The 25,784-nt window shown below is 40.0% G+C and overlaps 2 protein-coding genes across 2 annotated transcripts in view; both read right to left on the bottom strand.

Annotated features, from left to right (window-relative positions):
- The window catches only part of LOC122799784 (protocadherin gamma-A4-like), a 211,714-nt gene extending 208,132 nt beyond the window's left edge, over positions 1–3,582 (bottom strand). The window contains exon 1 of the mRNA XM_044069078.1: positions 1,114–3,582. Within this exon, the coding sequence (XP_043925013.1) occupies positions 1,127–3,538 (2,412 nt within the window). The 5' untranslated portion in view covers positions 3,539–3,582 and the 3' untranslated portion in view covers positions 1,114–1,126. The remainder of the gene's footprint in view (positions 1–1,113) is intronic.
- LOC122799780 (protocadherin gamma-A4-like) overlaps positions 1–25,784 on the bottom strand; it is a 639,989-nt gene that overhangs the window by 208,132 nt on the left and 406,073 nt on the right. The gene's annotated exons all lie outside the window — the stretch shown is intronic.

The following is a 25,784-nucleotide window of genomic DNA, read 5'->3' as shown; positions in this document are numbered from 1 at the left end:
CCCCTACTGCATGGCCCCAATTCAATTATGTTACACTTCACTTTAAACTTATTCAGATAATTGGCATTTCAAGAACCCCAGTACAACTGGAATGATTATCTATAAACTTTTATTTTATATTCATAGCCTCATACTTCAATCACTTATTGTGCATCATATTAAAATATGTGTTTCCCCAAATGCTGTTCTGGCACCTGAGTAGCATATGTCATTTCCAGCTTTTGTCCCTCAGCCATTAAATATAAACTACTGTAAAAATAAATGCCTCAGTTCCAAGGAAAATGTAGATAGATCTCTATTATAAGCAGATGTTTGATTAGTTTTACCATCTTCTGACCTCTATAAGCTGTAGTAGTTTTGATTTACTCTAAAAAGGTGCTTATCTGAGTATAGAGGCTATGCTTGGTTAAATTATTTATGTAGTGTAATTACATCAGAATGGACTGCCTAGGGAAGCAATATTCTGTTTCTTGTGCTCCATGAGTACTTGAGGGAGACAATCTTGAATGATTCTTGAAGTGATATAGGTAACATGCTGTTGTATATTGTCAAGACATGAAATTCTTTGCATATGCCTGAATCTAATGTTAATATGCTTTCCAGTCATTCACTGAAAAGGTTCTTTGTGAAATCCACCCACTCAAGTACAAACAAATGAATAAATAAGTAAAAAGTGTAGTTTACAGATCATCTTACAGTGTGACTGGGAATTTTAAGTTACATGATGGAACACAAATGGAAACTGGTAAAAAATCAAACATTTAATTTGAGCCTCAGTTGATTTATATACATTTTAGTACAGATTAAATAATGGAGATGTGATATCTGGAAAACAAATTGTAGATCAAACATTATTGACTGAAACATGAATTATATTTCCTTTATTTGTTAATGTAGTTATATACACATTCTATAAACTGTTTTTTGCTGTTTTCTTTGGATAATTGCTTATGCCAGAAGTAGCTAAAATCTTTTTTTGTGGTGGGACTATTTGTGGTTTATAAAAAACAACTCTGTGAACAAGTAAAACCAAGGCATAGGCACAATTTTAGTAGGAAAATGAATAACTGTAATAGTTTTTAAAGCAAATATATATTTGATAATGGATCTCACCTGGTAGATAACATTACTTTCTGCATACAATATCTTCTGGATGAGGTTCTGATCGATCAGTGTCAGTAATAAATGTTTTGTTTCCCAATGTATCAAGTCCATATGGCTTCATAAACTGAAACTCACTCCTTCCAGAATTAGACGTTAAGCAAGCTTTCTGTACGCAAGGTAGCCGAATATGTCCCATTGGCTCTATTTCGCCAAAGTCTGAAGGGTGTCCAAGGTTGTAATTTACAAATGGTGGCTTAAGTAAGGATGATTGCCTCCATCTGTGAAACTTGATAATAAAAATAATTATAATGAAAGAAAGAAACAAAACAGACACACAAATAACAGAAATAATCAAATAAAGGGTCAGACTCGAGTCCTGGGCTCTGTTTTCTGATGGTTTGATGTCATCCAAAAGTGGTTGAGGGAAGTTGTTGGAGTCTGAAACAAGTATGGTGACCGTGGCTGTGGAAGAGTGTGATGGTTGCCCATTATCTTTCACAATGATAGACAGAGTCTGCTTCACTGGCTCCTTCATTAGAACAGGACGGGATGTCCTAATTTCACCAGTGTGATATCCTACTTTGAAAAGACTAGGATCTGTGGCTTTCAACAAATGGTAGGACAGCCAAGCATTCTGTCCGGAGTCAGCATCCACTGCTACCACCTTAGTCACAAGATAATTTGTTTCCGCCATTAGAGGCACTATCTCTATCCCCACAGAAGCTTCGTCACTGGGCGTTGGATACAGGATTTTTGGAACATTGTCATTTTCATCCAGAACGAAGAGGTTGACCGTAACGTTGGTACTAAGGGGTGGTGAACCACTGTCTTCTGCTTTAACCACTATATAAAAGTCTCTGAATGCCTCATAATCAAAAGAACGCAAAGCATAAATGTTACCGTTATCTGGATTAATGGAGACATATGTGGAAACCAAAGATTCCCCAACATAACCCGGGACAATGGAATAAGTAACCTGAGCATTTTGCTTCCAGTCAGTATCTTTAGCCTCCACTGTCAAAATTACATGCCCGGGTGGGTTATTTTCCTTTACATATGCAGTGTATATGGCCTTAGAAAATTGAGGGGGGTTGTCATTTATGTCAGAAATCTTGAGGGAAATGGTCTTTACAGATGAAAGAGGCGGTGAGCCTTTATCAATAGCTGTGATTGTAATATTGTATTCAGGAGTCTTTTCTCTGTCCAGCGACCCATTTAACTCCAATGTGTAATAATTCTTGTATAAGGGTATTAGCTTAAACGGAACATTTTCTTCTATGTAACAACTAGTTTCACCATTGTTACTGGAATCTAGGTCAGCAATATTTATAAATGCAACAGCAATGCCGGGAACGGCATCTTCTGAAATTTCATTAGAAACCGAGGAAAATGTTATCTGAGGTGCGTTATCATTATGATCGAGAATATCAATATGTACCTTGCTGTGGGCAGTGAGGCCACCGCCATCTTTAGCCTCAACTGTAATTTCAAACCATTTTGTTTCTTCATAATCTAAAATCCCCTGCAGGACTATTTCTCCACTAACTGTGTCCAGTTTAAACAAATACCGCGCTGCGTCCGTGATTTTTTTAAAGGTATATCTTACCTCTCCATTTGACCCCCCATCAATGTCTACCGCAGTTATTTTAACTACTAACTTGCCTTTTGGTGCATCTTCTTTCAAGCTAGTCCTGTAAACGGCATGACTAAATTCAGGTGCGTTGTCGTTAAAGTCAAGAACAATAATCTGTACCCGAGCGGTACCCGATCTCCGTGGGATCCCATTATCTTTTGCTGTGAGTGTGAGGAAGTGATCCATCTGCTTCTCGTAATCCAAACTGTTGTTAAGAACAAGCTCAATGTATTGACCACTTTCTCTGTCCGTCACAACCAAATAGAAATATTCATTAAGGTTAAGATCATAATCGAGCAGTGAATTTACACCAGCGTCGGGGTCCTCCGCCTGCACCAATGGAAAACGGGCTCCTGGAGATGTGGTTTCACTCAAACTTAATTTAATATCATCAGGCACAAACACCGGAGGATTGTCATTGATATCCTGAACTTCAACTTCTCCAGCAAATACTTGAAAAGGATTTTCAACAACAGCTTCAAATGCCAAAATACACGAAGGCATTTTATCACACAATTCCTCCCTGTCTACTCTCTCTGTCAGGAACAAATCTCCGGTCTCAGAATTAATATTTAAAAATCGGTTCTTTGATGATGAGGATATGCGGAGCCGACGAGCTGCCACATCTGTACGAGGTATGCCCACGTCGTTTGCAAGATGTCCAACAAAAGAGCCACGATCCATTTCTTCTGGGACCGAATACCGTATGACAGCTGAGGTTAAGGACTGAAACGTATAAAATAGGAAGAAAAATAATTGGTGCCGGTAACACTTCCACCTGGGATTGCTGACTTTACCCATTACAGGACAACGGCTCTTTTAACGAACAAAGTGACCGTCTAAAACCTAAGAACGAGACAAGTCCTCTTCACACCCTGCTTTTATACACTGCTTGTAGTTGTACTGGCAGTCACTTTATTATTTCTGTGTTGATCAATGTTAGCTCAGATGTTAAGTGGGAACATTTCACCACACAAGCAAAGAGCGACCTACAGTGCGTAAAACGAAAATTGCAACGACCGGTTTTATAAAACGTGTTAATTCTGCCTCTGAGTGAAATGTGAAATACATTTGTGATGGGGCAGTTACTATGAGGATTGGGGATTGCTATAATGGTTGAGATGTTTACCTCATAGCACACCTCTCAAACTCTTACAGCAAGAAATAATTAAGGACAATTTTTAAATATTGCTCTTACAGACTTAGAAAGTTGATAGAATAACAAGTTTTGCATGAATTTTCTGAGGGTTATGAAGTCTGAAACTCAAATGCCCGTCATTATTTTCTAACTATAGTTTTTAATTATTTTGCCAGTGATTTGCCAGAAAACCACAATTTTATAAAAAGGAAGAAAACCATGAAAGAAAATATGGACATTCTGCGAAATCTGTACAGCTGAGATGTAGGCTAGGCACAAGACTAATGATTTTTTTTTTTTTTTACTTTTGAAAGGTAAATTGGTTAGCTTAACAGGGTTTACAAGGGTACTTTGCCTAATAGTTACCCGTGAACCCAATTAAATAGTCATAACATTAGCTGCAATTAGTTAATATAACCTACATGCATAGCCTTGCAAAACAGCCTTCCTTTCCAAGTTTGTTGGAAACTAAACTGTAAACAACGGCTTGTTTTTCATAAATATTAACAATTAGATAATGAATAAAATGGGTGGCTATACCCAGCTGACTACAAGCGCCTCTCTCGAATATGCCACCAAACTAGATGCTTAATTTATTCTTAAGTGACATTGGGCAGACACGTGGACAAACATAAAGCGTCTGACTTTATTTAACATCTTGTAAAACAGAACCTATTCCTTGGTAACCCATATTTTATCTAAGAGCACCTTCAGGATTGGAGTTGGTAGAAACAGCTACATTCTCCTTGAAGGATGCTCTGATCAGTTTTATACAGACTTATCATGGAAAACGAGAGTTTGCTCTCTAACTAAAAAAGCTGTTAGTCTTTTTTTCTTCTTTGAGTTTTACCAACATTCTTTAAAAGCTGTTTGTATTTTCCAGTGGGTTGGCACCATACCTGTCAACCTCTTGGCACAAGAAATCTGGACAAAGCCAACAATAATGGTGGTGGTGGGGGGAAAGGGAATAAAAATAGGGGCAAGGGAATAAAAATAGGGACAAATTTTAAATATTTCCCTTATAAACTTGGAAAGTTGCTAGAAAAAAATTGACATTGATCGTTTATTTCTTCAGGCTTACTTAATATGTGAACTTTGTAGATCTTATGTTTGAATCTGTAACTTGTATCCCTATGTGTAATCTGCAATTTGTACTTTTCTGGAGCTTTTCTCCCCAGGACTCCATTGAAACCCGGCTCCTTGTGGCCCTGGGCCCAATGGACCATCCTGGCAAACAAACTACAAATAAATAAATAAATAACATATGCTGTGTTAGCGTGCATTTTCTGAAGAATATGAAGCCTGAAACTCAAACTAAAGTGATATCAGTTCTCAATGATTTGCCAGAAAGCCACAAATTTTATGAGGAACAGACAAAAACAGACAAAAATATGGACATTCTGTGAAAATCTGGACAGTTGAGGGGCATGGTAGGCACATGGTTTAATGAAGACTCTAAGTCTAGCTTCATACCACACATTGTGAAAGAATATCTGCCACTGGGTTCTGCCTTTCCTTAGAGGTGTCAGACGTTGTTTATTATTTTGCACTGTTGTGGTTTTCCTTTGTGTTACTGTTGTCCGAGATTTCTGTATGCAATCTTTTTCACATGTCTACAATAATATCAGAGCTGATTAAGGGATCTGCAGAGTCACAAGGTTTTTGCCCTCTTTGTCATACGGTGCAGTATTTCAGAAAGTCTTGCTGAGAAAACTTTCATTTGGGTTAGTGTCCTTAGTGAATTTTACATCACTGAAACATTGGAAAACCATGTTTTTAAGAACTCTGTAAAGTAATGGAAGAGCATAATCAATTATTTTAGTTTAGATTAAGGACACTTAACTGAAGAGAATTTCTCTGAAAAGAGAGCATTACCTCTTCAGACAACATCTGTATTTAAAATAATAGAACCCTGACAACATCTCCGGACCCATTAAGGAGACTGTTCCTCCGAGGCGATGAAGGGGATGAGGAGGAGTTAATGTTTTTTTTTTTTCAGTTCTCCTACGGCAAGGCAGAAGTGGAGTTTCAACTTAAGGACTAGCTATGATTGGTGGAGACCAATGACACTAGTGTTGTTGCATGTGCTCATATAGAGCACGAGGGCTTTTTGGCGGCACACATAGGTCTCAACCAATCAGGGACAAATCTCAATCAAATTAGTGGGAAATCCAGAAATAATCAGGGACAGTTTTAAAATATTAGCACTGTTAACATGAGATGTTGCTAGAATAAGAGAATGTGAACTAATATGCATTTTCTCAAGTAAAAGAAGTCAATAATTGTAATTATACAATGACTCCCTATTAATATTCAAAAATGTGCACGCTGATTGGCCCAGCCCAAACAATGTGCCCATTGTAAATCCCACAATATACCAGCGGAAAAAGGTCCAGTCGCCCAGACTTTTTTCCGTTGGCATAAAGTGCCCCAAAACCTTTTTGTTTACAATTAAAAAAAAAGAAAACGGAGCAACAGAGACTTTCTTTTCTCCATTGCTTCTATTTCAAAGCATTGATATACCGGGTATGCATGGGAATGCAAGTTCCATACGTATAAGCAGTACATCAAAATGAAGAAGCAGTATACCACAACCAGCGGAAGAACAGTAATCTGACGTTATACAAAGACATTATTTAAGAAAAGTAAGTATTTTTTTTCTTAAATAATGTCATTGTATAATAGCAATAGCCGACTCCGTGGTTGTGGTATATTGAAGATTTACCCACTTTTGCCTTTGTTTAATCACTCGGGCTTTGCCCTCATGATTAAACCACACCAACTGAGGGTAAATCTTCAACATACCACACCATGTCGTCCGTTATTGCTTAATTATAGTAGTTACTCATTAAGGGTAATTCACCACTTTTTTCTCCAGAAGTCATTCATTTTATGAGGGATTAAGAGAGAAAGAGGCAAAATTTGAGTCAAAATGAGGGACATTCCTGGAAATCAAGGACATTTGAGAGGCATGGGAAAAAACTCCAAAAAAAACCCTTTTTCTCAATCAGTTGCTAGGAAAGCAGCATACCGGATGGAACACATACCTGCCAAGTGTACCACATTATGAAGACTGTCCCTTATTTTGAGTGTTAAAAAGTCCATGTTCCTCACTGTTCCCCATTGCAAGGGTCTGACACACATTTGGTGTTATTTTTTTTACTGATATCCCTGGCAAATAATACTGGAACATGTTAACTCATCAAAAAACATTTTTGTAAGTGAAAACACACACATAAACACCTTGTGAGATTTCTAGTTTAAAGTGTTTCACATTTTGCCTATTTATTCCACATTTTGAGAGGTAGTGTTCCATGCTGTGGACGTAGACGTTTGAGAGCTATGCTGGGACACACTGACATCTCCTCTGCTCACTTCCTCTCCAACTAATTACAGTAAGGATTTCCCCTTGGTAATGAGAAGGAGGTGTCCCCCACATGGTACATTTGGGTGTAGCTGAAAACTCCAACTTTTTCTAATGGGAAACCAGTGCATTTTGTAACAGTTTAAATCAGTTGTGCCAACTGTATGATTACAACAACTCAAAGAATATGAATAGTCATCCTGAACTTCAGTATATTTGAACTAATTGTATAAAATAAAGATGCAAAATTCAGTGACCTTAGAAATGTTTATGTGGGAAAGCTATTCTCTATAAAGGGAAATTCCCATCGCTTTGTGCCTTAGTGTCAAAATCATTTGCTAACTTTTAACTAGTGCTTCAGAAAGTAATACAAGACCTTGCATATTAAACAAAAAATGGAGATGACAGATTTGTTTTTCTTGCTGCCTAAAAAAAGACACAAAAATGTTTCAGATAGGATTTAGACACTACCATACAGGCTCAATAGTGAAATATTCCAGTTGCTTTAACAAGACTTAGTAGAAGACCAGAAGCTATTCTCAGTGCTACGGATTAAAATCAACCATGTTCCAAAATATATGGACCGTAGATGCACAGCTCCAGCATTGGTCTAATGCATAGTTATACATCCTAGATAATTTAGGGTGTAGACAAAAGCCACAAGTAGAAACTTTAAAGAAGATGGCCTTCAATATACACATGAGGTAGTACTTGTGGAAGATGAATGGAGTGCTATAGTTAGAGATTTAATCAGTGGTGCATCTGAAAATGCTTATATATGGTTCCAGGGATGTTCAGGCCATGAAACAACAGTAAGGGGATAGGTACTTGCCTGAGATAAATTACCGTTCTGCTCCAGAGGGCTTAATGGCATGAGTGCTGAAATGTCATATTTAAACACTTTTTAGATTTGTTTACATCTTTTGTTAATATTGCTTTGTATTTATCAATGGAAGGCATTTTTAACAGACAGGTGACATGTTACATATTTGTATATTCTTTAGTACTTTCGTATCTGAAAAACATTATGGCCATTACAAGAGACCCTTGTGGACCTTACAATTTCCTTGTTTTTCCTCTCCATATGACCATGTAACTCCTACTTATCATTCATTTGGCCCATTTGTTCACTCATTCTAGCTATTCCAGCCAATCATAGTAGATGCAACAGAAGTGAGACTTAAGGGGCAAGTATCCATCATCCTAGGTAGTTTGATTGTCTGTTCTGCATAGTATCCTCTTATGCATATGGGTATCTTCTATACCATTTGGGGTGTAACTTGTACAGTGCCAGGACATCTTTTGCTGATGTAAGGGAGTACTCATTAAAGCAAGCCTACTTCTCTAAGGAGCTAATTATCCTGTTAGTTCCCTGGTCTCCAGTACAGCTTTATTAGGAGTAAAAATGTCCATGGACACATACACTCTCCTCCTTCAGCATGATTGAAAAACAATGGTTACCCATTTCCATCCTTCAGAGTCAAGTCTTCTAGGGCCCACATTATTAGTCACCTGGCTCAAAAGGGATATAGTTAGGGTGGCCAGAAGTCAGTGGCTCATATTACCGTTGCCCATTTCATAATTGCTGCAATGTCTGCTCTGATAGATTACAACTCTCCTTATACTCTGTATCCTGTAGGACACACTGAGGTAACCTGTGTCTCACTTTGTTTCCTAACTCAAAGTTTTCCCAGTCCATGGAATAAGTTACCATTAGAGAGCAATTACAGTATTGCTTTCATTTCCTTTAAGTCTAGTCTTGATGACCGAACAAGACGACACAAATTTGCAACAAGATTATCATGTGCAGCTTTGTTTGATTTGTGAGGTAAGCTACATTAAGTGTATGAAAAGGAAGGCATAGTCTTTTTAGTGTGTCTATTTAAAGGTGTATAGGCTAGCTATCTTATATTCTTCATAATCCCTTGCCTAGAACTGTACCCAAGTCCTTATACACCTTGAGATGGCTGTTTCTCACTTCATGAAGGAGCAATGTGCTCAAACTGCAGTGTAGTTGTGATGGTCTGGTCTCACAGGCTCTGCAAAAAATTCTTTTTTTAAATGAAACTCAATTTGTTTTAGTTCTTTGTAACTTGACAAGCTTGAATACTTGATTGCATACTAAAGTTGTCATTTTCAAGCAGTTGTTGCTTGCAGTTGTGAGTTGAGTTCAGATGCTCTGAGGAGTCTTTGTTGATCTTTGAAGTGACTGCACTGGATTAGCTCATGGTAGTCCTGGTTGGTAATACAAGTATTATAAGCTAGGCATTTTTTCTTTTCATTATAACATCCATGCAAACATTTTTCACTGCACATTACTGCAAAGACACAAACGGTAAAGGATCAACCTAGAGCCTCTTTATAGTGGGATGGAGCTGGTATGGACCTTTATATTTTGTGTCCTGATGTTGGTTTGCAGTGAAGAATCTGTCATGGCTGCTATAAGAAAAATAAGAAATTGTTAGTACTTGATATTTTGCCTTACAAGCAAAGCCCTCTTGACCTCAGATAAAAATGTAACCTTATATGGCTACAACACATTTGCACTATGCAGATATCTGACTGTGGGTGATGCCAGTTGTATTATGGTAATGGGCATAGTGGGTGAAATTGTACTACAAGTTTGAGAAGTTAACATAAAAATATGAATATTCTCCACTTCGAATAGTATATGTAATCCATCTAGTATAATAGAGGTCTGATGATGGTGGCTTGTGATGGTGCTTTAACATCATGAAATTCTTTCCCGGGATTCAGTACACTCTGTGTAGGCTTCCTGCAAAGCCTACACACATTTTGCATGTATATGGAATAAGCAGCAGTGTTCAATGCATATTCATTCTGTGTACTGCATTTAAGCTAGGTTTTGTGACTGGCAACAGTGTTGCCAGCAAAGAAACTATATACGCGAACACAGATAGCACACCTGTTGAAACCAGAGCCCTAACAGTTTGTGGTTTTGTGCAAAATGCCACAATGATCACTAGGGCTTCACAGATAGCTCTCAATCCCTTAGTGCAAGACATCTGGACAAAGGCCAACATAATGCGGGGACAATGACCCAGAAATAGGTGCATATTTGACATACATGCCCTATAGAAGTGTCCTAGAATTACAAGGGGTTTGTATTAAGATACATGTTCTGAAGGATTTGAAGTATGAAACACAAATATACCTCTCAACCTCTTAGAGCAAGTAATCTAGACAAAGCCATAAATAAAGGCCCAGGGACAAAGGCCCAAAACAGGGACATTTTTGAAATATTGCTTTTACAAACTTAGAAAGTTGATAAAATAATAAGTTTTACTGTAGCATAAATTTTCTGAAGAGCATGACATCTGAAACAAAAATGTCTGTTATTATTTTCTGACTTCAATCTGCAATGACATGCCAATGATTTGTCAGAAAACCAAAATTTTATAAGGAAAAGATAAAAATATGAGACTAAAATGTGGACATTCTGCAAAATCTGGAGAGTTGAGTGGCTATTACAATGTATGTAATATTGAGTCACATCAGTCCTGAGATCATTCCAGTAATGTGACAGAAATCTAAAATTTGATAAGGAACACATCTGCACATCCTGTGAATATCTGGATAGTTGAGAGGTATGAATGAGAAGTATATGGTCCAAACACAGGACAGTATATCTACAGTATAGATTATTGTGAAATCCCATTCTTGGCATTCTGTAGTGAAGTTGTGTAAACAAAGTGTCGGGGTACATGGGCTGCTAGGTAAAATAAACACTCAGGGGAAGTGTGTGTATTGAATAGGGACACACAGATGAATTGTAGGAATGAACACAGGGAAAGAAGACAGGTGAAACAACCTAATGTGCAGCAGATGAGGGCTTGTCAGTGGAAGATGGCTGTAGCAACAACACCAATTACTTATCTATATGGTACAGTAGGGAATGCACAGTAAAAATGTGTATTATGTGACTGTTACACAAAGTGACATTACAATGGGGAGAATGTGTGAGATAAGCATCCTTACATGAATAATGCAGAAGACATCTATCAGGGATCTGACATACAACTGGGATAGGGTGCACACTGTGAAGCTGTGCAAACTGATTTGCCTGACTATGAGTGTAATCTCAGCAGAGGTCTCCTGCAAGTGGAACACAGGTAAAGGCTTATGGACAACATTAAAAGAGCCAACTACAATAATGGATAATATAAGAATAATACCACCAGTATTCCCATGCCTCTGACATAATATATGAGATTTAGAGTGATAAGATATGATTCTGCACAAATACAATTGTACAACTATTATGGTGCAGACACACTCTATGAGGGTAATCATGCTCACTGTCCTGCAACTGTAACATCTTCTGGTGGTGTTAGGAGGGACACTACTATACCTGTATGTGCCATTACTTGGTGCACGGAAAAAAAACAAGATATGTAATCCCAAAAGCACTCCCAGCACACAGAAAAAGGGGGCCACACGAAGGTTCAAAGCATTTATTGCCAGCACAGTCTGCCCCACAGACCGGTTTCGCTCGAAAGCATCATCAGTGTGTGCTTGAACGCATATGTGTCATGGTTTAAATATACATACCAACGACCATATTTAAAGTGACATGCTTACATAAAAATTTAAATAATATTTCCTGTATTGGACATTGTTATAACACATACACATAACCAAATGCAGAAATATTTATTACACATCCGGTAGTAGTGATATCTAAATAAAACTTAATATTTATTAATAACTTTTTTGATAGAACAAAACATTATCTATTAATATCACACCACCCATGGTATAATTAATTATTGCATATGGTCATATATAACAAAAACCCAAAACAAAAAAACAAAAGACCAAAAAAGAGGGATTTCACTATCAACAACTATACGCAAACCCCATAAACCCACCTATATCTAAATACCAAAATATATAGATAAATACATACATGCAAGTATATATGCACATATATACACCCTAATCTCATATATCAGGACAAATATACACATATGAATGTGTGTATACGCACCCAGAAATGCACACCCACATAAACGTATGCATATAAACCTGCCCACATACTTCTACTCTAATAATCATAATCTGAACCAAACCTGTGACTAAAATATAAAACCTATATTACCATTCACCACTGATCATTAAGGCCAGGTTTAAAAAGGGCCCCTAAATTGACTATCCATCTACGCTCCTTGGTCGTCAAGATATTATGCCTTACTATTTCATTGGTCACCTGTGTGGTGATCATATCAATCCCCACAAAAACAAAATGTGCTGTAGAATGCACCAAAATGTGCTTATACAAAGCACTACGTGTCCTTTTGCATTTAATGTCACTTATGTGAAGGGCTATCCTCTGTTTCAATGTACATGAGGTCTGTCCAATGTAAAATGCCCCACACTGACATACTGCCATATACACAACCCATGAACTAGTACATTTAATAAGACTCTTAATATCGTACACTTTACGAGTATTAACTGAAGTAAAAGAGCGTGTCTTAGACATCAATTTACAATATTTACAATGTCCACAGTATGTACTACCTTTAGCCATAGAACTAATCTCTGCCTTGGGGCCCTGGCCTTTCTTAAATGATGACAAATGTTGTCCCACTGACTTCCCCTTTCTATATCCAAACTCACATGTAGATTTTAACATAGTGGAAAAAAAGGGATCCATGTATAATACATGCCAATATTTAGAAATAACTTCCTTGATTTTATAAGTATTACTTGCATATGTAGTAATAAATCTTATATCCATGGACTGAACCCTCCTGGAACGTTGTACTTCCTGTAGCAAATCTCTCCTGTTAATAGTCTTCACCTCATTATATGCTTTATCTACTATGCCTTTATTGTAACCTCGGGCCAAAAAATGATTTTTTAAATCCAATGCTTGCCTTTCATATTCACTAGGATCAGAACAAATCTTCCTGATCCTCTGAAATTGTGCTGCCGGGATGTTCCTAATAGTATGGGGTGGATGGCAACTATGGGCATGTAAAATAGAATTTTTGGAAAAAGGTTTCCTATATAATGTAGTAACAACTGTGCCATCCAGCACTTTAGTAACATTAACATCTAGGAAATCAACCGTAAATAAATTAAGTTTCCCAATAAATTTGACACCATGCTCATTAGCATTTAAGTAACTTTTAAAATTTTCCCATTCATCCATACCCCCTTGCCATATAACCCAACAATCATCTAAATAACGGCGCCACATAACCAGCTGTGTCATAAAAGGAAAACTGTCTATGTAAATATATTGTGCCTCAAGGTATCCCATAAAAAGGTCGGCATAAATGGGGGCAAAAGTAGCCCCCATAGCCGTACCTTTAACCTGTAAATACCAACAATCTTTAAACTTTAAGGCATATATATATATATATATATATATATATATATATATATATATATATATATATATATATATATATATATATATATATATATATATATATATATACATATGGCACAATTCAAACTGTCATGAATGATATCCAGGCCATTAATGCTGTCAAACACCTATGTATGTAATATGTCCATCCCCAGAACAGGTAACAGCCATGCATCTGGTGTAACAACTTGATTGGTGTTCTGCACCATCAGACAGCAATGTCTATGCCACAAAAACAATACCTAGGTATGACCAATAAGCTGTGCGACAGCTCACTGTGACAAAGGTGGTACACTTCAGTTACACATCAATGGAAGGTGTGTAGGGAGATATATGAAGAAGGGTGCATTGTACTCAGTTATTGGTGTGATGAAGGCTGGGAACTATGGATGTATTATGGTCTCTGATGTGGATGTCCTTCACATACTCAGTACGTTTGTTACATACAAGGGGGCACTCAGCACTGCATCACATACTGGTGGACATTCCACTTACCATCTACCACAGAATACATGTCACATACCTAATAGTCTGATTATGGGGTGTGATGTCCACATTATACTTGGGTTGTGTGTTTATTTTTCTGACTTAACAAATCCCCTCATATTTTTTCATCATTACAGGTGTTGCCATGGCTGTGGCAGCAATCTTTGGTGTGTGTTGATACTGCCTGCATTATACTAATATCACAGCTGGCGTCAATGATTCCCACAATCTGTAGTTATTCAAGCAGCTGTTTGGACATAGGATGTCATCTGTGATGTCCATCACTTAACTAGTGGACATGAAAGGGCCTAGCAGACAGTCCAGATTTACAGACCTGATTACTGGAACTAAGACATAGCTCACTTCACACAGGTCAACATAGTGAGATGCCATGTTTGTGATACACTGGTTCCCACTTGGTGATATACCTGTTTATGGCCACATCTGACAATGTTGATTGAATACCTCAGTGTGGATATGTGTCAAATGCCTTAGCCTGGTAAAGTTCCACAAGATGATAGTGCTGTCATCATGCATGCCCTGGATGACCTCTTTGAGGGCATTTATCAGATGTAACAAAGATGATGTAGCATTAACAGCTCACAGCTGGGATATTACTAGCGTCCATTTAGAAAAGGTCCATGATGACATGTTGGTCTACCTCACAGTTGAGGAGAATCAGGATGTGTGTATACATGCATGCATCAGGTGCTGTCCCCCCGACTCGGATTTATGATTGTTGATGTACACCCTTCTACAGAAACATAGCCCATGTGAGGGGGTGTTGAAGTTTGTATTCAACCATATTAGGAAAGTGCATGTACTGAATTATGCCATGAGTGATCTGTGATGTTGTCGCAGCTTATTGATTCTGTGTGATAGGCCTGAATTAAGGTATGACAGTGCACACTGTCTATCATGATCTGGCCTAGGGTTTTGACACAATCCCCCATGCAGGTGTCATTGTGAAACTCTCCCAGCTGGGGATTAACCCTTACATCACTAGATGGGTAACCAATTGTTTCAGCGACAGAACCCATACCATGAAAGTTGGTGAATCAACCTGTACTAGTAGAGCTGTCATCACTGGTGTACTCCAGGGATCTGTGCTTGGACCTTTACTGTTTGGAATCTGTTTCTCAACAGTTCAGGGTACAGTATACAGCTTTTAGTTTACCACATTTGCTGATTCTTGCATATTGGGTGCAATCATTGAGTCCACCTATGATGACAACATACAGCAGGAGGAGCGAACACAAACAAATGATTGGTGACAAAGCTACACGGTCTACAAATAAATGCGGAAATGTGTCTTTATGTTGTCCTTCTGAAAAGTAGAATTCCATATTAATTACAGCACTGACAACAGTCCTGCTATGCTGAAACCCAGTAATGCAAGCAGTGGGAACAAATATAGAGAACAATCTGAACTTTGACCACCAAGTGTCTACACTGGTATTGGAAGCCTTTGTTTTTTTTTTTTGGAAATATTTATTAAAGTTTTGTATACAATACAAACAGCATAGTAAAGACAGTTGTCAAAAATGATAGGATCAACAGTAAGTAATATTGTCAAGAACAAACCAGCAAATATTTATACACTGACAAAAAACCTATATACAAAAGTGCTATAAGCCAGATTAAGTAAACTAAAGATGGTTTATTGGACTTGGATAAGGTCAAATTATAGTGGATGACATCAGCAGGCCATGTTGGAAAGAAGATGTTGGGAGGCCTGCATAGGTTCATAGTTTCATAGGAGGTTACTAGCCTAATGGTCCTAGGGCATTTACAAGCCTAGCTGTGTAAAAACACAAGTATCCTTATTGAGCATAGTTAGATGGTAGTTGTTAGCAGAGCGACTTTGTGAGCAGCACCGACTGGCCCTGTCCATGAGGGACAAAGTTGACACCCCAGAGGTGAATTTACAATCACTCATCTAGTTGTCAAGTTTGCACTTGAATAGACTCATTGAGGAGCGATGCTTCACATGCAGTGGGGGCCTATTATAGAGGAGTGTCAATCGCTGGGAGATATAGCTATTTCCCCAGCATGTTTTGTTTATGTCACAGGCTAGGTTGACATCCCTGGAGCAAGTTAATATTGTCCTATTTGATTTGTAGATGTCCAGCATTTCTCGTAGGGCAGGGTCTGAGACTACTGTGTAGGCCAGGCATAGGTCACCTTTCAGTAGCCTGCATGACTGGTCTTTCAGTCCTTCCATGAATGCCATATTTTGGAGTCCCTGGATTCTACCAGTCACAAAACTCTGTGTTTTCTCCAGTGTGGCATTGTACTCTATTAGTGGTCTGATAAGGCCAGAGTACAGCAGAGCTATGACCTCTCTGGTCTTGCATTTGATGGCCTTATTTATGAGGTACATAATGTAGAATGTGTGTCCTACCACTATGGACACACAGTGATTGAAGTGTAGATTGCTATTAACATGTTCCCAAGTCTTGTAACACTGTATTTGAGCTTTGGGGGGTGCTGTTTATATCATAATTAGCAGGGATACTTCATTGCCAAAAGGGCAAAGAGGCATTGTTTGCTTTACGGATCAGTTCATGAGTCTGGCACCAATCATTTGTCTGAATCAGCCCCTTCTGTAATATGTTACCATCACTAGGGGACTCTATGACTGCATCCAGTAAAGTCATCTGCAAACTTAGTAAACCACAGGGCATTTACCTTTGCCTGTGCTTCAGATAAATAGTTTCCAGAACATTGAGGGCCCAGCACAGATCCCAGTTTACAGCAGGGCATTTGTGCCACTAGTATAGAGTTTTTAATTTAATGTAAAAATTATTGAAGAAATAACAGTATTGTATAGTTGTGAATTGTGGTATTTGAACCTGCAATGTCTGACTAAAGTCTAATATTGGACTCTTACAATTGGTTTGTGCTACAGACTAATGCATGTATGCATACTTGCTTTTCCAATTGGGATATACATGCTCAATTTGATACAACTCTATAAAGTACCAAAAAAGCTATCTTTAACTTTTAAAGCTACAATAACATTTCTCTTCTGCTGCATGCATAGCACTTGCTTTCCTCAGAATCTCCAATCGACATTCATGGCCCAGATACTGAACTCATGATCCCTGGCAGCTGGAGAAAGAATAGAAAAGAACAGAAAAGCATTATGCATACCAGTCTTGCTTATATTAAGCTTTCTAAGTCTTACAAGTGCTTTCTTTAGTTTATACTAACACAGCTGTGGGATGTCCGCAATTTCTTCAACCAACAGTATCATTTTTTCTCCCCTGTAAGTCATAAAAATTATGCTTATATTGCTCTCCAGTGTGCAGGATACAAGTGACACTGGATACAGCCTGGGCCAAACTATTCCATGCCTCAGACTTGTACCAGGAGCCAGAATAGTCCCTCTTCAGAAGCCTTTGGCTGTGGTGCTTTAGCAGGAGTCCATTAAATATCCTGGACTCCTGGAAACCTCACCTCTGTGCCCTAAACCTGGCACCATCCCCACTAACACCAGCCATGTCTACCAGCAGACCTAAAGCAATGCAGGCTGATGCATTCCCACCAATTTCAGTTATCATGTTTACTGGTAGTGTGCAAACCCTACCAATGCATTTGAATAATGGTAAGCAGACAGCAGCAGGGCCAAGCAGTGAGGAATTAAATAATTGCAATTGGAAGATTAATCTCATGTAGCCTGGAAATATATATTGAAAATTGGAAGGTAACTGTTAGGTGAGTTAGGTTCATAGGTATGTACTAGGCTATCAGCCCTCGAGCCTATACAAGCCTAGCCAAAAAGGTACCCTGGCTTTCGCCACCCAACAATATTATTTTCCTGTGCCTCTGTCAAGCAAAACCACAGAGGTGATCCCCAGGATGAATTTCTGATTTCCCATCCAATCATCAAGAATTTTCTTGAATAGTACTAATGAGGAGCTTTGTTTGATATAGACAGGTAGTTGGTTCCAGAGTGTGGGAAGTCTCTGGAACAGGAATCTATCCCTCCAGCATGTTCTGTTTATTGTGATGATGAGATTTAGGTCCCTAGAGCGTGTAGCTCAGAGGGTTTGGGATTTCTTTAAATGGAGCATTTCCAACAGCTCTGGGTTTGACAGAGCTTTGTATGTTAGGCAGAGATCGCCTCTGAGTAGGACATATGCGATGGAGTAAAGCTGGAGTTTTTTGAGACGGTCTGCGTAGGGCATCTGTTTGAGGCTGGTAATCCTCTTTGTGAGGTATTTTTGCGGTTCTTCCAGTTGTTGTAGATGTCTTGTGAGGTACATAATAAAAGGGGGGTTGTACTCTATAATGGGGCTAATGAGTGACAAGTAGAGGGGAACAATGACCTCTTTTTTTCCTGAATGAGGTTTGGTTTGCAGACATGCACTGGCAGCATAAAAGTAATGACTTGATACATTTGTTTTTACCTTTATAAACTGAGAAAATCGATATTTACACTGTGGGATTCAAACCTAGGCATAAGGGACAAAACATTTTCTTCTACAGTGTTGATTTTCCATCTTTGCTACAGAAAAAATGCTGCTCAGACATAGTCAGGAATCATACATAAATACAGCTAATAGTATGAGTTGTTACACATGTATGTGTGTGACCTGACAAGGTTATTGGATATAGAGCCAGGTGTGTATGTGTCTTAGAAAAATGTGAATCCCAGGCAAGTCTAGACAATAGAATTATTTATACAGAACTACAGTACACAGTATATCCTCAGTCATTCATCTGAAAACACAATAACGGTGTCTTATCATACATATAATTCATATCAGCTCCACTGTCTAAAGTGTTATAAGTGAGAGTGAATATAACGGGAAGTGGAACAACAGTAAAAGTGTACTGAATATCCTGTATTAGAACCAAGGACCATGTGTACGGCAGTCCTACACTTACACCTGTTGCCACAAGAAAGTTGAAATAACACTTGTCTATCTTTCAGTTCACTGATATAAACTGCACTGTCGAGACAGTATAGAAAAAAAGGCTGCACACCCTGTACCAGAATCCAAAATCATCTGTCCTCCAGCTCCACACTTACACCTGCTGCCACAAGACTAGTTACATGACATTCCCTATTTTATGCATGGTGCCCGACAGAATTAATTGACTGTATCCAGTTTCTATTTTCAGCTGTCTGGGTCCTGTCTGCTTCCTGGGTGGTCCACATTGTGCACTGCTACACTTCGTGCAAACAAGATAAGCACAGCTAATGCAGACATTCATTTCCTCTATTCCTGTGATTGTGCTAAACACTACATTGTGCAAACACTGACCCGCCCAAAAAATAAATAAATTAAAAATATATAAAAACAAGATAGAAAATGGAAAAAAGACAAAAAAGGTACAAGTAGATGAAATGAAGAAAATCAGTCTATGATATATACCCTAGAAAAATAGAAGTTATGTACTTACCATAACGTTCCATGTGAGTTGTTTATCTCGCCTTTATTCTCACTGATGGGTTGGAGCCGATCCTCAGCTCTGACACGGCTGATAGCAAACTCAAGGTTTGCCAGTATCTCGAGACCAGCCCCTTATCCCACCATGCACTGCTAGAATTATTGCAGATCTTGTTTGCTGCGAATAATAGTCTATACATATATATACATATATACAACCTATACATACTCTCTTATATATATCTACAAAGAAGAGTACCCAAAGGGAAAGAGAAATATTGAATAACCAGGATGGCACTAGCCTCTAAGTCAACAGTCAGCCAGGAGAGGGCAGGAGGGAGGGACATGAGAATAAAGGCAAGATAAACAACTCACATGGAATGTTATGGTAAGTACATAACTTCTATATGTGAAGTTGGTTAATCTCGCCGATTATTCTCACTGATGGGTAGCATCCCTAGCACCCTCAACCCTGGGTGGCTCATGGGAGTATGTTCTTCAGTACTGTAGAACCAAAGGAAGACCTGTCCCTAGAAGCCTTATCTACTTTGTAATGTGAGATAAAGGTTTGAGGGTTAGACCAAGTGGCTGCAGCGCAAATATCGTCAAGGGGCAACTTAGCTTGCAAAGCAGAAGAGGTAGAGACAGCTCTGGTTGAATGAGCTTTTGGTTTGTGCATTAAAGGCATGTTCAAATTTTCATAAACAAAGGATATACAATTGGATAACCATTTAGATAAGGTTGTTTTAGCCACTGGATTGCCTTTTCTTGCTTCTGAGAAGGCCACAAAAAGTTGATTTGATTTCCTAATAGCCTTAGTTCTGTCAAGATAAAATCTGAGCTGTCTGTGAACATCAAGTTTGTGCAGCATATATTCCAATTTGTTAGAGTGGTTGGGGAAGAACACTGGTAGTTCAATGACCTGATTGATGTTTGACTCAGAACAGACTTTAGGTAAAAAAGAGGGGTTCATTCTGAGAGATACTCTATCAGCATGGAAGATCATGTAGGGTGGTCTGATGGATAATGCTTGAAGTTCTGACACTCTGCAGGCAGACATAATGGCCACAAGAAAAATTGTTTTCCACGATAAGAATTTTAAATTACAAGAAAAAGCTGGTTCAAAGGGAGGAAGAATAAGTTGAGACAGCATAAGGTTTAAATTCCAGGGAGAAAAGGGAATTTTGATCGAAGGTCTCATATGAAGAATGCCTTTAAGGAAGGTTTTGGATAATTTATGGCTCATAATATTTGAGCCATCAAGACCAAGGTGAAAATTTGAGATAGCAGCTGCTGCCCCTTCCTTAAAAATTTTTGTCAAAAATTCCAAGATCGAAGATAGCGGAGCTCGAAAAGGGTCAATGTTCTGTGCGTTGGCCCAAATTGAGAACCTTTTCCATTTGCTGCCATATAATTTCCTGGTAGATGGCTTGTGAAAGGACAAAAGAATATGTCTTGTATCTTCTGAAATTGAATGAAGCCTGGAAATTAGGGGAAGTGGATTAGCCAAGCAGTCAGTTTCAGGGACTGTATAGAAGGATGAGGGTCCCCTGATGGGTGTGTCAGAAGGTCCGGAACTGGGTCCAGGATCCATGGATCCTCCAACAGATGATGGTGGAGAAATGGAAACCAAATCTGTCGTGGCCAGTAGGGGGCTATGAGTATAACCTTCCTTCCCAGCGATTTTGTTTTCTATAGAAATCTGGGTATTAATGGGAAGGGTGGAAATGCATAAAGGAGACCCGGGGGCCAATCATGTAAAAGTTCATCTCTTGGGGGATGACCGGGAGGTGGTATCAGGGCAAAGTAGCTTCTGCATTTTGAATTGATGTGGCTGGCAAAAAGGTCGCAGCAAGGCTGGCCCCATTTGTGGAAAATCAACTCTGCAACCTGTTGATTGAGAGACCACTCGTGAGGGAGTAATATTGCCCTGCTTAGCTTGTCTGCTATGATGTTAGATTTCCCCGGGATGTGCGTTGCTAACAGAAAACGCTGGGATGACACAGCCCATTGCCAAACCCTGATGGCTTCTCAACAAAGGGGGTAAGACTTGGTTCCGCCCTGCTTGTTCAAGTACCAGGCTACTGACATGCTGTCGGTCTGAATTGCAATAGTCCCTAGAGGGAGAGAGTCCTGAAAGTACTGCAATGCTAGAAGTACCGCTCTCAGCTCTAGAACATTGATGTGCAGATGTGATTCTTGATCTGTCCATGCACCTTGGGTAGTCTTTCCCTGAAAATGCCCCCCCACCCTATCAGGGAAGCGTCCGTGGTCACAGTGGCTACTGGGGGGGAGAACAGAGCGTCTCCCTACTGTAATATGAAGAGACATCAACCACCACCGAAGGTCTCTCCTGCAAGAATCCATGATAAGAATCATGTGGTGCATTGGTAGCTTCTGGTAAGACCACTGAGTGAAAAGAAGCCATTGAAGGATTCGCATATGCATCCTTGCAAGTGGTATAGCCAGGACTGCTGCCACCATCAAACCTACTACTTTCAATACCTCCACTGCTGTAGCTTTATTCTTTGACACCAGTGAGCTGACGTTTTGGCTAAGAAGGGAAACTCTTTCGATAGGGAGACGTAGAGTGATGGTTGAGGTATCTAACTCTGCTCCTATAAAAACAGTATGCTGAGATGGCAATAAGGTAGACTTTTCGAAGTTGATCATAATGCCTAATTGATGGCAGAGTGTCAGAGTGTATTGTGTTGCCTGAGTCAATTGATGCCTGGTGGTAGCTGTGAGGAGCCAATCGTCTAAGTATGGAAACACCTGGAATCCTAGACACCTCAGGTGAGCAGTGACCACTGCCATGCATTCGGTGAACACTCTGGGGGCTGAAGTGAGACCAAAGGGCAGGGCTCAAAACTGTTAATGATTGGCTCCTAGCCAGAAGCGCAGATGATCTCTGGAGTGTCTGTCCATCTTTATGTGATAGTACGCATCCTTGAGATCTATGGAGCACATCCAATTGCCTCTCCCTAAAAAGGGAAGAATGGACTGAAGCGTGACACTTTGGAACTTCTCTTTCTTTACGAACTTGTTGTGTCTGTTGAGGTCCAAGATAGGTCTCCAGTCCCCTGTTTTCTTTGGTACCAAAAAAAATCTTGAGTAAGTTCCGAATCCGACTTGGTCTGCTGGGACTGGTTGGATGACTCTTTTTTTCTAGCAATCTGTGGACCTCTATGATTGCTTGTTCCCTGAGATTGGGTGGAAAATCTGGGATTTCTTTGATAGGAATGGGAGGGGTAAAGAACGGTATGAAATATTCTCTGGAAATTATGCTTTGTACCCAAGTATCCAATGTTATGTTTATCCAGGCTTCTGGGTACAAAGACAAGCGATCCCTGACTGCCTCCAGAGCTGAAGAGTCGGGCCCCCTTTCAGGAGCGCTGGTAGGACTGACCGGAGAACTGACTCCTGTCACCCTGTTGCTGCAGACCCCCTCTGCCACGGGGGTGACGTCTTCTTGTTATAACCCCCTCCTCTGCCTCTAGAGGGGGTTTCACCATGTGTGTTGTGAAAGGCTGCTTGAGTTTTTCCGAACAACACCTTTCCCCCCTAGGGCCCTTGGGGTAGGGCCGAGTAGGAGTGGAAAAGCAGACCCCAACAGCAGATAAAGTCTTGCCTTCCTGTTCACACCTGGTTAAAGTTTCCTTTACTTTGGGACAAAACAGTGATGAGCCATCAAATGGGGTATTAATATAAAAAGACTTGAAGCGTTCCACAAAGGAACAGAGATGCATCCAGGCCTGTCTGCAAAGAGCAATACCCGAACTAGCGGCTCTACTCAAACAATCAGCTGCATAGGATATGAGACGCATGGACGAGTTCACTACTGAGTTAAGGGTAGCGAGTTTGGTTTTGACTTTGTTGGCCACTCCTGCAGCTACTGTACCCTGGAGAGTATCTCCTAGCTCATTCAGGAGATCTCTCTGTAGTCTTGTAAAATGGGTCAAGTAGTTCAGTGATCGCAGAGAAAAAGTCGCTGAACTAAACATGCGCTTCCCATATCTATCCATAACCCTAGAATCTCTGTTAGGGGGATGGATAGAAGAGGATGTCTCAGATACTTCCTTTTTGGTGGCTGCAGCCACCACCATGGCATCCACAGGCACTCCTTTTGTCAAAAAAGGTTTATCGACTGGGGCAGATATGAATTTATTGGGTCTACGAGGGACAGGTTCCATGGCCTCCGGTGACTCCCATGCCTTACGAGAGATCAGATCCATGAGCTCGTCATAAGGCGGAGACACCCAAGAAGTGGAAGGTTGAGACCCAAAAGCCTTCAAGAGCACAGACTCATCCTCAGTAGGGGTCTTGGACTGCCAGTTGCCCCTCTGACTAAGGATCTCTAGTAACTCTGCAAAAGAGATATCCTCAGAGAGGGATCGAGGGGACCCTACTGACTCATCTAAGTCAGTGTCAGATGTCAAAGACTCCTGTGGGGAGTCTAAGTGCCTCCTCTTGCACAGTCCCTTTCTGGGCACCTCCTCAGTGGGAGGGTCTGGGGAGGTCTCAGAAGAGCAGAGGACACCCTGTGGGGGTACTTGAGGCTCAGGGTCTCTAAGCTTAGAGGGGTCCATAGATGCAGAAGTAGACACAGGAGCTTGAAGGGAGAGGGAAAGCTGAACCGATGCTGATGTTGTCTTTGGAGATAAAACTCTTCTCATAGCATCGAAGGAACCATGGCTCCAATGAGGAGGAGTGGACAGACCTGAGAGTACAGTCCGATCCTCCCACACCAAAACCCTGGGCTCTCGAGCCTGATGTAGGAGCTGAGCTCATCTGAGCCGAAGCCCCGAGAGGGAGAGTCGGCACTGACAAGTTGATACGACTATCCTCCCCAGACTCGACTGGAGAGCATTGGCTCCTAGAGCCCTCGGTCGGTGCCGAGGACATCAGAGTAGATGGAGCCGATAACCCAGAAGTGGATATCGGCTCCAAGGGTCCAACCACCATCGGATCAACTTCCCTCGGCTCCAAGAGTCCAGTATGGCCCGGAGGACAAGTAGACAAGTTCGGTTCCATGGTCTTCAGCACCGACAAGCTGGTCGGAGCCGACAACAATTTGGCAAGTCCTGGTGCCTGTATAAGCTTCTGCACTAGCCGATCCATGTCCAAATCTGAAAGGCTGACTGAAGACTTAGCTGAATGCACCGAAGGTGCTGACTGGAGCTGAGGTGAAGAAGGAACTTCGGAGACCGGCTCTAATACTGAAAGCTGGCTCCAAATCAAAGGTACAATCGGCTCCGATGACTATGGAACTGATGACCCTCCTTCTGAAATTTTAGCCTTTTTGGATACCTTATCTGAAGACTTGGATTTTGAAGATTTGGAAGACATACTAGCACCTTCATGGCTATTCAAAACCTCTGAAAAAGATTGCTGTAGCAATCCTCTGTCTATAAGTTTCCTCCTTCTCCCCAAGAGTACTCTTGAAGAGAAGGAGTGACAAATGCTACAGGTGTCTTGGAGGTGCTTGGCCCCCAAGCAGTAGACACACTGAATATGTCCATCAGTGATGGACATTTTCTGCCCACAATCTGGGCATTTTTTAAAACCCGATTTGGGATGGGATTTCTCCCTATCCTCTGACATACTGAGAAAAAAAAAAAGCAGTAAATATATTCACAAACAACTAAGCCCAACCCCGGCACTATCTACAACAGTAATATATATAAAAATAAAAATATATAAATAAAAATATAATACAAATATGGGACTAGGAGTCCCACAGAAAAAAAACCTAACTGCTAAAGGGATTAATAGTAGGAAAAAGGGCTAAAGGCCCACGCAAACTAAAAAGCCAACAAGTCCCTAATTTAAAACAATTTAAACTATCTAAACTGTCTAAACTATCTAAAAATAATAGAACTAACACACACTACATAAAGATATCAAAAAGGAAAACTTTTTAAAAACTTGCTGTTTCTAAAATGGTCTGAGCTATCTGGATCACCGAGATCTCTCTTGCTGCGGCAAACTAGATCTGAGGTAATTCTAGCAGTGCATGGTGGGATAAGGGGCTGGTCTCGAGCTACTGGCAAACCTTGAGCTTGCTATCAGCCATGTCAGACCTAAGGATCAGCTCCAACCCATCAATGAGAATAATCGGTGAGATTAACATCTTCACATTGTTGGTTCACATGAGATATGTTTACACAGATCTGGATTTGAACTCTCGCTCCAGTGAACCTTCAGAACACAGGAAGGGTGCCTTATCACTCTTTTCCATACAAACAGCTTTG

Source organism: Protopterus annectens, chromosome 4.part0, assembly GCF_019279795.1.
Source record: "Protopterus annectens isolate FY-2018-M chromosome 4.part0, PAN1.0, whole genome shotgun sequence".
Lineage (NCBI taxonomy): Eukaryota > Metazoa > Chordata > Ceratodontiformes > Protopteridae > Protopterus > Protopterus annectens.
This window is presented reverse-complemented; position numbering and strand designations above follow the sequence as displayed.